At 31.8% G+C, this 14460-nt stretch overlaps 1 protein-coding gene across 1 annotated transcript in view; it reads left to right on the top strand.

Annotated features, from left to right (window-relative positions):
• The first annotated feature begins 433 nt into the window (after positions 1-433).
• LOC129218096 (ras-related protein Rab-39B-like) overlaps positions 434-14460 on the top strand; it is a 35000-nt gene continuing 20973 nt past the window's right edge. The window contains exon 1 of the mRNA XM_054852292.1: positions 434-923. Within this exon, the coding sequence (XP_054708267.1) occupies positions 706-923 (218 nt within the window). The 5' untranslated portion in view covers positions 434-705. The remainder of the gene's footprint in view (positions 924-14460) is intronic.

Here is a 14460-nt window from a genome sequence, read left to right as displayed (position 1 = left end):
AGAATTATTTTTAAGTAATAGAAATTATTTTTATTTAAATAGAGGATTATTTCGTCCCCCCCCTTCCCCCCAAAACCCGACGCGCAAAGTGCTGGGACTTTTTACCCCTTCTTGCTGGAAGGGTAAGAAGTAATTTGCAACAGGTTTCACTTTTTTTTTTTTGGATGTTTGGGTTTGGCCATTTTTTGGCCTAATTTTACTGTACTATTACGCAAATAAAAAAATACACATACCAAACTGTTTGTTTTGCCCAAAATGAACAAGTGGAACGCAATGTTTTAGTGTTTTCGGCAGTTTTATAAATCACCGCAAGGTAGCGTATTCGAGCTCTGGAGTTGCGAATATTTGTCCTCAACTTGGATTTTTATTTTTTTCACCAGCCTCCAAACGTGCTTGGCAGGGAGAGGGAGAGGCCAAAAAAGCCTAGATCTCTCATTTTTTCTCGTCCATAACCCTTAATGTAGTATAATGTCATGGCAACACAGGCGCTGCTTTCTGCGCGAGGTCGTCTGCTTCGATGATTGATCTTATTTGTAACGTATTTGGCATTTTGAAATAAATATTGAGTGATAGTGATTTCGATCACAGACAAAAGAATCATGCCCATTTCAAAAATTTCTCCATGTTTTCATCATTAAATGTTGATATTACGTGCAAGTAAATTGTGAAAATCTTTTATTGTATAGTAAATTTTGATGAAATAAAATGGTTGAACCAATATTCGACTATCAGTTTCGCCTTATTGTTGTTGGTGACAGTACTGTGGGCAAGAGTGCTCTACTTCGTTCATTTACTGAAGGGAGGTTTACTGAAATATGTGATCCTACTGTTGGTGTAGACTTTTTTGCTCGTCTCATTGAGGTACAAGATGGAGTGAGAGTGAAGCTGCAACTCTGGGATACCGCAGGCCAGGAGCGTTTTAGGTAAATAATTTAGAATAAATTTAATTTTGTTACATAGTTTGGTGTTGCGAGCATTATGAGCTGATTTAAAAGTATATCACTTTTTTTTTTGTTACTTTAACCTTGTTTAACATTCAAATAATGTTGTGGTCAGGGGTGAGAAAACATTTATACTCAAGAAAACTTCCATAATACGGTCGAACTCACTTATAACAAGCGCAAAGGGACCACAATATTTCCTCGTTAAAACGGAATGCTTGTAAAAGGTGTTTGCAGGAAAAATTGTAAAAGTTTGTAAGTAATTACTTTATTTTTTTCTTTCTATACAGTAGTAAAAAAAGTTGGTCAATGTGTTTGAATTATTTGATGGTCTTTTCTTATGTCTTTTTTTCTTTTCTTTGTTCCTAGGAACACTCATAATCCAAAAAACATCCTTATTTGCACTTCAAAAAAAGTTTGAATTTTTCCTGCTCATCAAAAGCCACTTTTAGGGTAGTTCAACTTCAAATTCTTAACATTTGATGTTATTGTCTAATTCTTTCATGTGCCTTAACTTGAATTTACACTACAATATATTTTCTGAAGTGAATACTGTGGAAGTGATAACTTTGGTGGCAATAAATATATAATTTTCTAATGCTTCTTTAATCCACAAATTTAAAAACAAAGAACAGTTGTATCACTTGTTCTCAGGATATATGACTCATCACTAACTTTCGATTGACTTTGGAATGTTGAAAGGATTCTTCCAAGGAAAGATGAGGTTAGCTGGAAGTCAATATAAATTTTGCGAATCACAGAATATTGCTTGCTTTAAGGCTGCTCTTCAGTGGGGAAGAAAAACGATCTCGCTTGAAAATGGGCTTTTTCTTTAAACGAAAGCAGTGTTCATCAGTGAAGTGATTGACACTTCAACAACCAATAGAATGAACGGTGACCGATGAAAGTGTGGATCATGTGACCTGTCACATTTTGCGGGGGGGGGGGGGGGGGGGGGGGGGGGGGGGGGGGGGACAGACCGGACGCTTCCCCTGCTGTGCAGAGTAGTCAAAGGAGGTATAGTTGACGGCGAAATGAAACCGCAGCTTTTTACCGACCCTTCAAATTAAATTCTAGTTATTTCCCTATTGAGTCTTGACTACATAGGTAAAAGAAAAATAACTCAATGTAAATGGCGCGGCATTTTACATTGCTTCGCATTTTGCAATCCTACTTGTGATATTAATTTATTTGTATTCGCACTAAAATTAATTTTGAAACAAAGATTTTTTCCCCCTTTAATACGGTTCCAGATCTCATCTAGGAAAAATTAATGAATGAATGAATATTTGCAATAAATAAACTCATAAATTCGTTTTATTTTTAGAAAAATGTTCGTTATTGAAAATTGATGATTTCAAAAAAGGAAGGAAAAAAAAAAGATAGCCTGCATGACCACACTGAATTTAATGAAATGAGCTCCAAATTCTAATCAAAAAATTTTCTTTAAAAATGGATGATCCTACTTAATATATTTGAAAAATCGAGTGCCGAATAAAAGTGGGGACTAAAAATACTAGTTATCGGTTGGCGAAATTGTTTCGCTTCTGCTGCCTGTTTGCCACTCTCCCCAACCCCATCCGAGTTACCAGAAAACATTTTTCTTAAAAATGAAACTAGATCCTCTTTGCATAGTTAATACTTGATTGTACAATAAACATGAATGCCACTAATTAGTTACATTAACCTTTATTGGAACTGATAATATTTATATTTTAGTGGTAAATTAAATGCTACTTTGTTGTTTAGTTAGCTGTTTTAAAAATTGAATGGCGACTACAAAAAATGTGGCTACTATAATTGCCTTTTCTCACCACTGGTGACCAGAAAATTCCCTCAATCTTTATCTTTGAATCCTTTTCTTTTTGAAAAAATATTTATTTATTTATCTAATTACTATATGCAGATGAGAAGGCTACGATAGCATTTCTCAAGGGGTTGTTATGGTGAAAGTTCTTTCAAATTGAGCATAACAACGGCAAAGTCGCGGACTGCTACGGAGATTTATTTCCTGAATTTGAAAAATTAAAGATTTTTCTGTGATCTTTGTTTGTATGCAGGGGTGCTCACCCTGCTCCAAGCTCAAATGCACAAATCACCCCTTCCCCCACTCTCAATATTTGTAAACTATCTTGCGTTGACATTTTGGAATCAAGCTAAACCTAGCACTTTTAGAGTCTCAAATTCCCAGTTATTAAATTCGGCAAAATACATGAGGTATTACATACACTATATGACCAAAAGTATTGGGACACTTTCAAAAATTCACAATTTTACGGATTTCTCGAGAAATAAAAGACCAATTGCTCTCTGCTCTGTAATTTTTTTCACATGAAAAGTATACTCCAGACGTCAAATCCAATAACAATTAAGTCTGCTATTCATTTAGGAGACCAGCAACAAATAATCCGTTCTTATGATGAATTACTCTGTAACGATGGCAGGAAAGTGTTGCCAGTTTGTGAAGGGGGCAGTTCTCAAAAGGTGGGAGCAAACACAGACTTCAACTTTGAAGCTTCAACACCAATTAACTTTCATTTCAATTAACTCAAAAATTTTTGAGTTAAATTATAATACTGTATAGAGACAAGAATTGACATAAATTATGGAAAAATTGCTCTTCAAATGCCCTTAAAAAAATATTTTCTTTGCTAAAAGGCACAATTTTGGACATACCAAAACGTTAACTGAGCAAATGTACCATTAAAAAAATTTTTTTTTAAATTATTTCCATACGTTTCAAAAAAAAATTAAAGGTATGAATCTTACACTGAATAATTTTTTATTCATATTTTACACAAATAACAAAAGTAAAGACAGATTATTTACTTTGTAAACAATTTTAGAAAAAAGTAAGTTTGAAATTTGATGTATGTCCAAAAGTTACGATCTTTACAATGCTATTATTTGAGAACTAAGTATGTGATGTTTTCGTTTTAAAGGTATTTATCGATCCTGAGAATCAATTTTTAATTGTTTAAAAGTGTTTTCATAAGCTTTTATGCAGTATCTTACGGCCTTATTCTCAATACTGTCACAGAACGGAGATGAAACTCGGCTCCCCAAAACCGAGAAGTAAGGGAAAACTAGTTTCGAACGCAGTGCGTATTCTTCAAGTCATTTCAAGCACGATTTAGGGGAGCCGAGTTTTAACTGAAGGAGAAATGAAACGGCTGTTACCATTGGGTAGAGTGACTCACGTGACATTTTCTACGTGACTGCATTCCACGTGGTAGTAAATTCCCGCGCAGAAGAATGATTGACATATAATAAGAATTGGGAGTAGCAAAATGGATCTAGTTCATGCAATTTTTTTTTTATTAGACTCGATTTGAAATTTAAAGACATCAATGCATTTTTTTAATGTTTCTGTATAGAAACTTAAAAAGTTTTTTATCTTGTTATTAATTAAATGTTTTTTTTTCATCTTGTTATTAATCAAGATGAAATAAAAACTAATTCAATAACATAGTCACATTCTTGGCAGGGGTTTCATCTGGGCCGGGCTGTAATTTACGAAATCCCCCCCCCTCTTTCCAAAAGATGTTTTATGTAAATATTAAGTTCGTGCTATTTTTTAGAAACAACAACTTATTTTTATTTTGGCGTTGTAACTATTAAAAAAACGAGTTTAATAATAACGAATAAACTTTATGTAAAATTTGCCCTAGACGCATATGTAACGAGCTCCGTTCAAGCGCAATATTGTGCTTTGTTTTCGTTGACATTTAATGAATTAAATATGATTTAAGAAAAAAAGGGAAAACTTCAGAGAATTAATTAAAATTTATTTATTTTACTAACTTTGAAATCCACTTTGGATGCAATTCCGGGCCAGTCTGTTGTTCCCCCCAATCTAGATACGCTACTGATTAATATATTAATCTCTTTCTAATATTGAAAATCTGTCAGTCATAAATGTTTTTTTTTCTTGTGTGTGAAGTAAACATTTTTGAATAATATAGAAGCCTAATATTTTCTACTATGTTGTAAATGCATTTGAAAGAAAGAAAGAAAAGAATTAAAAACATAGAAAAGAAAAATAATCTATAATATTATTAAAAACTTGTTACAATGTATTAGCTTTAGAACCCGATCCCCTCCCCCCTCCATCTGTTCCATTTCATGAAACATTTGTTAACATTTATTGTCTTTAAAATCCATAAACTCATTAATATAAACGACACAGGACAAATTCATAAACTACATTTTGCCCTGCATTAGTTTTTCATGTGAAGAACTTATTTTTTCAGCAATACAGTCCTTTTTAAAAGTTGAAAAAATAATTTTATATTTTTATCATCCAAAAATTCAAGGGCACCCATATGGGGAGGGGGCAAGTGGGGACTCAAGCCCCCCCCCTTAGAAATTAGAACTTCCTTGCTTTAGTATTTTTTTTTCTTTGCTAAAATGTAAAAACATTTCTTTTCCAGCCATTATTGAATAAGTAAAAATGTCAAATTTTATTCACTCTAATCTGTTCTGAAATCGGTTTCCACGGGAAAATATCCTTCTAAAACATGTGGAAAATATCTGAGCCCCCCCCCCCTCCCCTTAAAATTTTGCATATGGACGCCCATGTAAAAATTCCTTGTTATCATTCACACCTTAATTTTTACAATCACTTGTTTTTCAAAGCTCTTTCTCATCCCCTGTCTTGTAATTACATGCGTGTTTGTATGCAAAAATAAAGTCACATTCTAATTGCTTCTATATTTACATTCCCTAGCATAAAATCAAATGTTATTTCATCCATTGAGAATATTTTTCCACATTAATGTGTTCATGAAGCTAGTAATAGTAATTTCTTCTGCAGTTAAAAATCTCCTGAACCGTTTTATTTATAATAATTTGAAACAAAGAGAATTTTAAATTCGTTTAGGTATTATTGTGTTGCGCATTGAAATTTTGTGGAACATTCAACTTCATTCTGTCATTTTCTGTCTTGGAATGATTTATGTAATTCAGAGTCTCAAAAGTTGCAACAGGTACTACTGTTTAAGAAAAGTAATTGATTTTTCCAGGGGTGCCCCCGCCCTCCCTAACAGCAAGGGCACACCCCTCCCTCCCGAACACTTCAAAGACCCCCCAAATTGGATGACCCCTCTAAAAAAAGAAGAAATTATTCCTTGAACAGGCCCCCCCCCCCCCGAAAAATTTCATGGCATATTCTGCGCCATGACGCCCCCCCCCCCTTCTCCCACAGCCGAGGTGAGCACTCCAGATTATTTTGCTTCAGACCAATTTTTCATTTTCCCCAAACTCATAAAAATAATGGCAAGTGCTATTCTGCCACATTTTTTACAAATTTAAAACAAAACTTTAGCAATTATAAAAGCTCCGTTGTGACGTTATATGACTGTAATTCAGGGAAGAATTTGTTTAAAAAACTATTAGCGGTTTAAAAATTGTTTGACCTGCATTTTAAAATTGGAGCAATGCTGCATTAAAAAAAATAATAAGTTTTCGTGTTCCAGAAATTATTTGATAAAGGATAGTTTGTAAGGGACGAAAGTGTTCTAAGATATTCTCTCAGAAGTGGCATCTAATCCCTCCCCCCCAAATAGTTATTTTTTCATGCAGTATTCTTTTGTAATGTTTTTGTTGTTAATTGAGGCGAAAGTTTAAAATACGAAGAAACGGTGCGGCAGAAATAAATCAGATTTCAAAAAAAAAAAAAAGCTTACCAATCGCAACTTTTCCGCGCTACAGTGGCGTGGAAATAAAAAAAAAAAAAAAAAGATTTTTTTCGCACCATTCTGTTGATCATTGCATTAATGTTTTCAGCCGTACTTTTTGATAACACCTATAACGAATGTTGATTCTGATTAAATTTTGTAATTAATCTTTGTTTCTCTGACCTCAAGTTAGCGAATGTTTATCAATAGTTTCTAGCATTTGCAAATCACTCAAAATAATCCAAACAGCCGTCGTCCATTTTGTTTGCTCACAAAGAAATGATGGGAAGGAAATCTAGTTTTAAACCGTCGAAGTAGCGGTTACAAGCCGAGCTCTGGAAGTGGGCGTTCCGTGACCGAGTTTAACGCCAAACCGGGAAGGAGAATAGAGTAGTTTTTCAACTTCGAGGTTTAAGCCTCGGTCCGAGTTTTAACCGGAGTGGAGAATACCGGTGTTAGAAGAAAAATGATTTTTCTTAAACATACATGTGAGATGTCCAAATAGCGTTACGATCTTGACGCCGATAATTCTGTTCGTTTATTCATAATTTTTGATCATCCACTGTCTTCTAACCTCAATAAAAAAGGTTATTATAATGTTATCTTATTTAATCCCTTGGTATTTTGCATAATTAGTATACATAATAATACATAAATTACAGTAGAAACATGGCTGGTTATGATCCAACGAAAGCCATTTTGCGCTAAAATCGCCAAGCAAACTCCGTTGGCGACAACATAGTTTACGATAAGGGCAGTTCTCAAAAGGTGGGAACAAAAAAGTTAACTTTGAGCCATTTCAAAAATTTTTGAATTTGATATCAATTTTGCTTTTATTCTATAGTATGCATACCTAGAACACAATATATGAACATGAAAAGACAGCAGGTATTTGTAAAAATTGTTAATTAGCAAATTAAATTAGCAGTCTGTAGGTAACAGATTTTGGACATTGTTGTCCTGTAGGTAACGGATTTTGGACATCATCATAATGTAAGTTTCACCATTTTTGACAACTGTTAATCAGATTTTTAGCTTTTCCAATGAAAATTTTATTTACTACTTTTTGAATTTTGCAATTTAATGATAAAGAGGATATTAATAAAGTACTTGAATGGCTATACATACTGCTCTTTACATATAATAAAGTTTTGGAATGATTTTGAAGAAGTTGATGAAAGGTAGAAAAAAGCTTCATGGAAATAATTATACAAACTTGTAGTTTGATTTTTTGGGACAAATAAGGAATAAAAATAGAGACAAATAAATACGACATATATATTTTTAAAGGAAAAATAAACAAAATATGCTTTAAGAAAGAATGTAAAAAGTGACATCAGTTTTAATAATGAAGATTTTTTCTACAGAATTAAAACGATGTCTAAAAAAAATTATTGAAAAAAGAAATTCGTATTTCTATTTGGAGATCGTTAAATTATGTTTCCAAAAGAAAGAAGAGCAAAAAAAATTCTAAAATAATAAAAGCGGCGGGAAAAAAAAAATTGCTAGTGCAGGTGATAAAGTTGCCAAAACTGGTGCAACTGACGATTAACTACATTTGTCAAACTGGAATCCCCCTCTGGTAACCTTTAGCTTATCGTATACTGTGTTGTCGCTAAAGGAGGTTTGCTTGGCAATTTTCGCTCAAAATGGCTTTTGTTCGATCATAACCTGCCATGTTTCTACTGTAATTTATGTATTCAATGTGTAACGTATTAATTATGCAAAATACCAATGGATTATAGAAGATAACATCATAATAATCTTTTTTATTGATGTTAGAAGACAGTGGATTATAAAAAAATTATAAATAAACGGACAGAATTATCGGCGTCAAGATCGTAACGCCATTTGGACCTCTCACATGTATATGTTTAAGAAAAATTATTTTTCTTTTAAGATACAGCATAAAAGCTTATGAAAACACTTTTAAACAATCAAAAACTGATTCTGAGGATCGATAAATACCTTTAAAACGAAAACATCATATACTTAGTTCTCAAATAATAGCATTGTAAAGATCGTAACTTTTGGACATGCATCAAATTTCAAACTTACTTTTTTCTAAAATCGTTTACAAAGTAAATAATCTGTCTTTACTTTTGTTATTTGTGTAAAATATTAACAAAAAATTATTCAGTGTAAGATTCATGCATTTAATTTTTTTTTTGAAACGTATGGAAATAATTAAAAAAAAATTTTTTTTAATGGTACATTTGCTCAGTTAACGTTTTGGTATGTCCAAAATTGTGCCATTTAGCAAAGAAAATATTTTTTAAGGGCATTTAGAGAGCTTTTTTTCCATAATTTATGTCAACTCTTGTCTCTATACAGCATTATAATTTACCTCAAAAATTTTAGAGTTAATTAAAATGAAAGTTATTTGGTGTTGAAGCTTCAAAGTTGAAGTCTGTGTTTGCTCCCACCTTTTGAGAACTACCCATAAGCTAAAGGTTACCAGAGGGGAATTCCAGTTTGACAAATGTAGTTTTTCGTCAGCTGCACCAGTTTTGGCGGCTTTATCACCTGCGCTAGCAATTTTTCCCCCCCGCTTTTATTATTTTAGAATTTTTTTTCTCTTTCTTTTCGAAACATAATTTAACGATCTCCAAACAGAAATACGAATTTCTTTTTTCAATAATTGTTTTTAGACATTGTTTTAATTTTTATGACATTAAAAAAAAATATTCATTTTTAAAACTGATGTCACTTTTTACATTTGTATTATTTTTAATTTGAAGCTTTTTTTTGCCTTTCATCAACTTTTTCAAAATCATTCCAAAACTTATATTTAACTTTATTTATCATTATATGTAAAGAGCAGTATGTAAAGCCATTCAAGTACTTGATTAATATCCTCTTTATTATTAAATTGCAAAATTCAAAAAGTAGTAAATAAAATTTTCATTGGAAAAGTTAAAAATCAGATTAACAATTGTCAAAAATGGTGAAACTTACATTAACACTAGAAAGACGGCGTTTTGCGTATACCTAGAAAGACGAGCAGCGGTCACTTTGACCGCCATAGTTAAAAGATTGGAAATTTCCTCCTTTCGGGATTTTTAACTATAGAAAAGATTTGTTTCATCATATCAGAATTTAATTTAACAATTTAATCGTAATATAGTCTGCAAATAAGTCTCAGATAACTTTTTTTTATTTTATGTTCGATCAAGTGAAATACACATGCTTTACACAATTGGCATTAAAAAAGAGCAAATTTGTACAAAAAGGAGGAAATTTTTTTAGCCTGTAATAGATAACAAGTACTATAATCAACCACGCATGTGTTTGGTTTAAAAAATATCTTAATATCGCAAGATACCGTACATTACTTTTACAGTATTTCGAAATACTTACGTTATCACATCACCTGTATGTTAGCCATTAACAGTTTTTTTTTGGCAATTAGAACAAATGCTCGTAGTTTTATTTCAGCATAATTTAATTTCACACTATTTTAATCTTTTTCCTGTGGTAGATACTTATTTATATGCAGCAAAATTGATCAGTGGAGGTGACTTGGAGGAAATTGGAGAAATAGGAGTTCGGTTTTTGAAATTGTCCCCTTTTTTCGGCGTCGGTCCCTTTTCCCTTTTCCTTTCACTACTTTTTATATTTTGAGCATCAGTTTTTATTAGCGAGGGTTTTTCTGATTCTAACTCAGAAGAACAATCCTTTTCTGCAAATCTTGGCTCCGAAAAATATTCGCAATAATCTCATGAAAGCAAAATATTCTCATCGCTAGGAATATATTTCTCTTCAGATAAGTCAGACTGTTCATTCGAACCATCTGTTTTAGATCTGCAACAGTTTCAGGAGTTAATGTTCCTATAATTTTTGCTTGTCGTAAACGGTTCTTCTCGATATCATGAAGATAATTATGTGACTGAGCACTTCATTATCACCGAAGAAAATAAACATCAATGATTCAAACAAAGCACATGTTTTGTGCACAAAAGAATTCCAGCAAAGATTTTTGGAATTTACCTCTGTTTATATTTACTTCTTTTTAGACCCAAATTAATTTCACGTGTCCAGTCACATGCTTTTCAAATTTACCTTTCTCAACTTTGCCCCCTGTGCAGATAGCAGAAAACTGAAACTATGCAACCAGCAGGTGTTTCGCATTTTTCTAACAGTTCAAAGAATTAAACCTCACCAGCTCAAAAGAACATTACTCACCCTGACAACTAACAATAGTCCATAGTACACACAACTGATAAGAGAAAAAAGAAGAAAACGGATGCATAAAGAAAGGTTCCCTTAGCGGTCAAAATGACTGTAGTCAGTCTTTCTAGGTATAAACATTTATAGCGACTATAATAATAATCCTAAAGGGAAAAAAATACTGTTGTAAGATCTTAATAAATAGTTAGGAAAAGTCAATGAAGGAAAAAGAATTTGAAAATTAAACGCAGCAAATATGAGCATTTGAAAATCGTTTGCGGTCAAAGTGACTGCTTCCGTCTTTCTAGTGTTAAGATGATGTCCAAAATCCGTTACCTACAGGACAACAATGTCCAAAATCTGTTACCTACAGACTGCTGATTTAGTTTGCTAATTAACAATTTTTACAAATACCTGCTGTCTTTTCATGTTCATATATTGTGTTCTAGGTATGCATACTATAGAATAAAAGCAAAATTGATGTCAAATTTGAAAATTTTTGAAATTGCTCAAAGTTAACTTTTTTGTTCCCACCTTTTGAGAACTGCCCATGGACCCCTTACCATTCGTCGCCTATCCTAGAATTATAGAAATTCGGCTCATTAGATCGCTGATAACTTTTTAAATTTTAAAGAAATTGCGGTGGAATTTTTTTCATGGATTGTAGGATGTATCTGAGCTTTGGATTATGAACATTATAAATTGCTATCTTCCGTGCATGCACAGTGAAAAATTAATTGCTTTAATTGTTCATATTTCATCAAATTTTCAATATTTTAACTTTAAATTTTATTATTATGTCTCTCTAAAATGCTGTCGAATATTCTAAAAGTAACGTTTAACGAAATACTCTGCGTGATACGAGGCAAAAACCTTCAAAAAAAATTTGCATTTTTGAAAGAAATGCTTATATTTCCATGGGTATAAGAGATACTTTCACAAAAATATAAAAATAAGTTTTAATAAGTTTTTGATAGATTTTTAACTCATTTCTGAAAATTATAGCTTATTCCCAGCAATTTACAATGAAAAATGATCAAAAAACCTTTTTTTATTTCCTCAATTTGTTGTTGGTCCTCTAAATGAATAGCAGACCTAATTTTTATTGGAAAATGACAACTAGAGTACATATTTTATGCGAAACAAATTATAGAGCAATTGGTCTATTATTTCTCGAGAAATCCCTAAAAATGTGGATTTTTTGAAAGTGTCCCAATACTTGGTCATATAGTGTATATAGTGCTTCTGCTTCAACACATTGAGTTTTTATTAAGATTTTCTAATAAGTCTTGTGAGTGTCTGATCCTCGTTAGTTGTCATAATAAATATTAAAGGTTGTCCTTTTTCTCAGGAGGCACGAAAATATTACCTAGATGTATATCTGCCTGAAAAAAAAAAATCTCGAAATACTTCGGTGAAAAAAATCTCAACGCCTCGCTCTGCCAGATTTTAAAGTTTTTATCACTCTGCCTCGTTTTCATGCATCTTGCATTTAATGAATTAATAATAAAAAATAAAAAAAGGGCAAGAAACAGATTTCACAATTAAAAAAAAAAAAGAAAGAAAGAAAACAAGACAAACTTTTTTTTTAAAGTTTTGTGTTACGCACTTCTGTGCCAAAAAATTATCGTATTGTGTCTTCAGTCAGAGAATAAAATGAATGTTTTGATCAAATGATTATCAAGTAATTTTCATTCGTACTGAACAAAAATCTTTTTTGAGATCCCACATTTTCTATTCTATTGACTCCTAGTAATATGTAAATAGAGCGAGAGAAAGGATTTAGCTTCTTGTTTAGGAGAGGGAACCATTTCTATATTTAATTAATATGATCTTTATCGTGAGCATACTATTTACTCAGAAATACTCCCTATTTTTCAAGTACTCTGTTTGGGGGCTATGCCTTTTAATTTTCTCAAAAATAAAATCTTCAAAATGCAGTTTTAGACGATCTCTGGTAGTATTTGGAAGTAAGTAAGAGGTCCTGTGATCTTCCACTAGCAAATTTTTGAACTTGAAATGCCAAAAACACAATTTCTGGTAGTCTTCATTTCTGTTAGGAAACGGGGAGTTCGGAAGCTTTCCCCGTAATTTTTCGAAATAGTCTAAAAATGCAGTCTTATTGTGATGTTAGGGGGGAGGCAAAATTTTCAAAGTGTTATAAACATGATTGTAGGCCATCTTTAGTAACGTTAGGGGACATGCAGGTTTTTGAAATCAAAGTTCCAAAAATGCAATTTGAGACGACTTTTTTTTTTATGGTCAAAGAAAGGACTTTTCACAAACTCCCTTCCCGAAATTTTTCGCAATTAAAGTCATAAAAACAAAATTTAAGACGATCTTTAATGATGTTTTTTTCAAGGGAGGAGGGGGGTTGCTTATGTGACCTGAAAACCATTAATGCCTGTAATTAATTTTTCCTACATTGTATTAAAATACTAATCTAGCTTTTGAGAATGAAAATAGAAACCAGTGAAAACTTGTAACCCCCATTGTATATTGTTCACATCTTAGTTAGCTTTGTCAGCAACATAAGGCTGAAAACGTCATTAAAACTAATACATACAATGCTTAGTAATTCTAACACAGTGTGTTTTTTACATTAACCGAATCATATTAAATTACTAATATATTTTTCATGATTTTCTATGTATTTAATGAGTATGTTGGTGTACGGAATGTTTATCGCAAATGAATAAATGTTTTTGAAAAGTATTTTTTTTCTCCAAAAATACAGCTTCCAAATTCTTATAAAGATAAATTTAAAAAAAAACTATTTCTATTGTGAAAACTTTCTGAAGACATCAGAAAGCCTTCTGTATTTTTGTTTTCTTATCAATCTTAAATGTCGGTATTAGTAATCTAGAAATTTTGTATTTGGATGAAATTTTGCTTTTTAATTTCATCCACATTGATGTTTTTTTTTCTGAAATGTAATTTTACAGCCCCCCCCCACCCCTTTTAAAATTAACATCTACTTAAGTTAAACCTTGAATGAACACAAGCGATTAGTAACCATGGCGACGAAAATTTGATTCTTAGTAAATATTAAAATAACGAGCTAGAGTTATTCTTGTCATCAAGACAATCTGAAAAATCAGAGCAACATCAGCTTTGGTCAAGTAAGAATAATAAGCATTTGCGATTGCATAAAAAAAATTAAGAAAAAAAAAAAAAACTTATTTTTTTCTGGAAGAATAAATATTGTCCTGAATTTTAGTTGTTTTTCAAAAATGATAGCGCTGTTGGAGAAATAATATTTAAGCAATGTACTTAAAATTATATAAAACATGTTTTTTAATTGTAAAGACTATTTGTACAAGCTTGATTCGCTCTGAAAAGTATGGAATAACACAAGTACATGATTGCTTGATTAAAACACTCAAAACCTGCAGTTAATCACAATATCAATATATTTAAGCTATTTCCAAAACAGCTAATTAAAAATAAGTATTTTAACTTAATTTTTTTTTTCATTGTTTCTGGCAATAAATAAAAACTTGAGGTAAAACGCAGGAATTATGACACAAAATGTAAGCTAGGAAATAGTCTTTAATAAAAATAAAATTAACTACAATTCGCATTGCTGCGCTGGAAAATAAAAATTATGCTATTTTGCTTCTCACGTAATGTTTTAAAAACTGTATAATATCGTACATGTCTTAAAATAA

The sequence above is a fragment of the Uloborus diversus genome, chromosome 3 (assembly GCF_026930045.1).
Source record: "Uloborus diversus isolate 005 chromosome 3, Udiv.v.3.1, whole genome shotgun sequence".
Taxonomy (NCBI): Eukaryota; Metazoa; Arthropoda; class Arachnida; order Araneae; family Uloboridae; genus Uloborus; species Uloborus diversus.
This window is presented reverse-complemented; position numbering and strand designations above follow the sequence as displayed.